Source organism: Populus euphratica, unplaced genomic scaffold (genome assembly GCF_000495115.2).
Source record: "Populus euphratica unplaced genomic scaffold, PopEup_1.0 scaffold14.1, whole genome shotgun sequence".
Lineage (NCBI taxonomy): Eukaryota > Viridiplantae > Streptophyta > Magnoliopsida > Malpighiales > Salicaceae > Populus > Populus euphratica.
The window spans coordinates 723,279-725,668 of NW_011499876.1; the positions used below are offsets into that span (position 1 = coordinate 723,279).

Here is a 2,390-nt window from a genome sequence, read left to right on the forward strand (position 1 = left end):
AGAAAGAATCATGAATAAAAAAGGTTTATTTTTTATTTTTAATAAAAAATTAATTTAATTAAAAATATATACTTTTTAAAAAATCTAACAAATTAAAAATTAAGTTTTTATTGGATTATAATTAAATCCACTAAATTGATAGTTGAATATAGAATTTTAATTAAATCAGCTAAAAGTTTTATTTATTTTTTTAATTTTAACTAGTTAAGAGCTCCGATCCATTTATCATATTACTTAAGATTTTATAATTAGGTTATAAATATCAAAATCTTAGAAAAAAAATGATGAATTTTTCTGGTTTGAAGAACAAATACCATGAAACGTCTCGATCATTTGCATTTATATGACCAAAAAATAAATTTAGAAATTCTGAAAAAGGTAAAGAAAAAAGAAAAAGAAAAAGAAAAGGAGGGCAGTTATAAGTTTGAGGGAGTGAATAGTAAAGAACATAGAGTGCCTGTTCTGACGTTTCTAAGTTTCTAGCGTTGGCTTTCCACAAAAAGTGACACTTCTTTATCACTGCCTGCTGTGAAAGCGAAACCCCTGCCACTAAAGCTGTTCGCTAATCTCTCTCTCTGTACTTTTAGCGACAAACAGACACACAGGCTATTTTTTTTCCGTTTCTAAACCCTAAATAACCCCCCCCATATTTTTTAAACCCTAGACACTCTCAATCTCAGACCAAAACCAAACTAGGTAATGTCTCTCTCTCTCTCTCTGTTTTTTTTTTATTATTTAGAAATGATTTGATCTTGTAGAAGAAGCAGCTAAATTTTTGATGAATAAATGAAATAGTTTTGATTTTTTTCTTTTTTAATTTTGTACCCTTTTATTACTGAATGTTTAAGCTCTTTTCTTTGGGGTTTCTGTTTTTTATTGTTCTTGTGTAAGAGTAAAAATGTAATTTTTATTCTGTTTTATGGGTTATTGAACTTAAATTTCTGATCATAATGTTGTTTTCTTATTTGGATTTTTGGTAGAATTAATTAGCAGCAGACAAAGCTAAAGATTTTAAGTGGTGAAGATGTTATTAATAATTTTTTAAGCTTTGTGGAGTGAATTTTTAAGCTAAAAAAGGTTAGCAATTTTTGTTGTGGTAATTAGTTTAGCATAGGTTTTGTTTGATTTTTGTAGCGTAAGAAGTTTGGGATAATGTTTTAGAATCTTTTTCTTTTTTTTCCCCGGAAGAATGCGAACTGAGAGGATGTTATCTGGCAGGGAAAGAAAAATGGTGAGGAAGAAGAAGCGTGCTAACAAGAAAATCACAAAAGAGAAGCCCCCTGTTGTGACTAGTAATGAACAAGCGTTCTTGAACTTTGTTGACCAAAATGCCAAACAGAACACTGAATTTAATGAAGTCGACCAAAATGCTGGACAAAATACTGGGCTTAATGAATTTTGTGTTGGCAAGTTTGGTGAAATTGATTCCGGTTCAGAGTCTAGCTCATCGGCATCATCTTCGAGTGGACATGATGGATCATTGCATGTTGACAGTGGTGATGAACCAGCACATGATAAGGGAGTGCAAAAATCAGTTAAAAAGCGTGGCCGACCTCCTAAGAAAGGGAAAGTAATAAACAAAGCTATGGATGTGCAGGATAAGTCATCAAAGGGGTTGCATTCTACGTTTAGGAAAGGAAAACAAACAGACATGCCACCTCACGATCCTACATATAACAAGGAAGAATTGAAAGCTTGCTTTGCAGTATGTCTGACAATTTCTATGGTTAATGATTGTTTTTCATTTATTGACTTGTGTATAATAGGACTTTCTTCTTGTTAAGTTTAGACTCTAGGCAATGTTTCAATACTGAACTTATTGATTCTTTTGGTCTCTGTTATTGGATTTGTCTTCAAGGTGATTAAGAAGATAATGGAAATGGATGAGGCCAAGTCTTTCAATTCCCCTGTGGATCCTGCTTCTCTGGGATTACATGTAAGTATGAATTGCTATTTAGTGTAATGCATAAGTTTGGATGGGTGTGTACTCGTTAAAACTGGCAGGATAGGAAACTGCTTGTGACCCCAAGTTCATGTGGAAGTACGAGTGCTGGATGTGGTAGCACTGCAGTGAGGGTACAGTTTATGTGTCCAGAACATCTATGGGTCAAGCGTGGGACCTTCAGGCACTAACTGAGAAATAAAAGGAATGGTCTCATTTCTAATATGTGTCCAGTTACCACTTTGCATTAATCCTTCTCTTAGTTGCATGGATAATCACTGAAGTAATTTGTGATGTCATATATGCAGCTTTCTGTTTCATTTTGACCTTGAACTTGGAAGGGCGAGGAATAATGGTTGGCATAATGTTCTAATGGTGTTATTGTTTGCTAAATGAAGCAATGCTGCCTAGGCTAGAGGAAATTATGCGCTATTAAACCATGACCACA

The 2,390-nt window shown here is 33.4% G+C and overlaps 1 protein-coding gene across 6 annotated transcripts in view; it reads left to right on the plus strand.

Annotated features, from left to right (window-relative positions):
- The first annotated feature begins 463 nt into the window (after positions 1 to 463).
- LOC105128395 (bromodomain testis-specific protein-like) overlaps positions 464 to 2,390 on the plus strand; it is a 10,321-nt gene continuing 8,394 nt past the window's right edge. For 4 of the 6 annotated variants that reach the window (XM_011030035.1, XM_011030034.1, XM_011030036.1 and 1 more), the window contains exons 1-3: positions 464 to 696; positions 1,219 to 1,705; positions 1,859 to 1,936. In XM_011030035.1, the coding sequence (XP_011028337.1) occupies positions 1,229 to 1,705; positions 1,859 to 1,936 (555 nt within the window). In that variant the 5' untranslated portion in view covers positions 464 to 696; positions 1,219 to 1,228. Of the gene's footprint in view, positions 697 to 1,218; positions 1,706 to 1,858; positions 1,937 to 2,004; positions 2,148 to 2,390 lie in introns of those variants that run through there. The other 2 variants (XM_011030038.1, XM_011030039.1) reach the window with 2 other exon arrangements.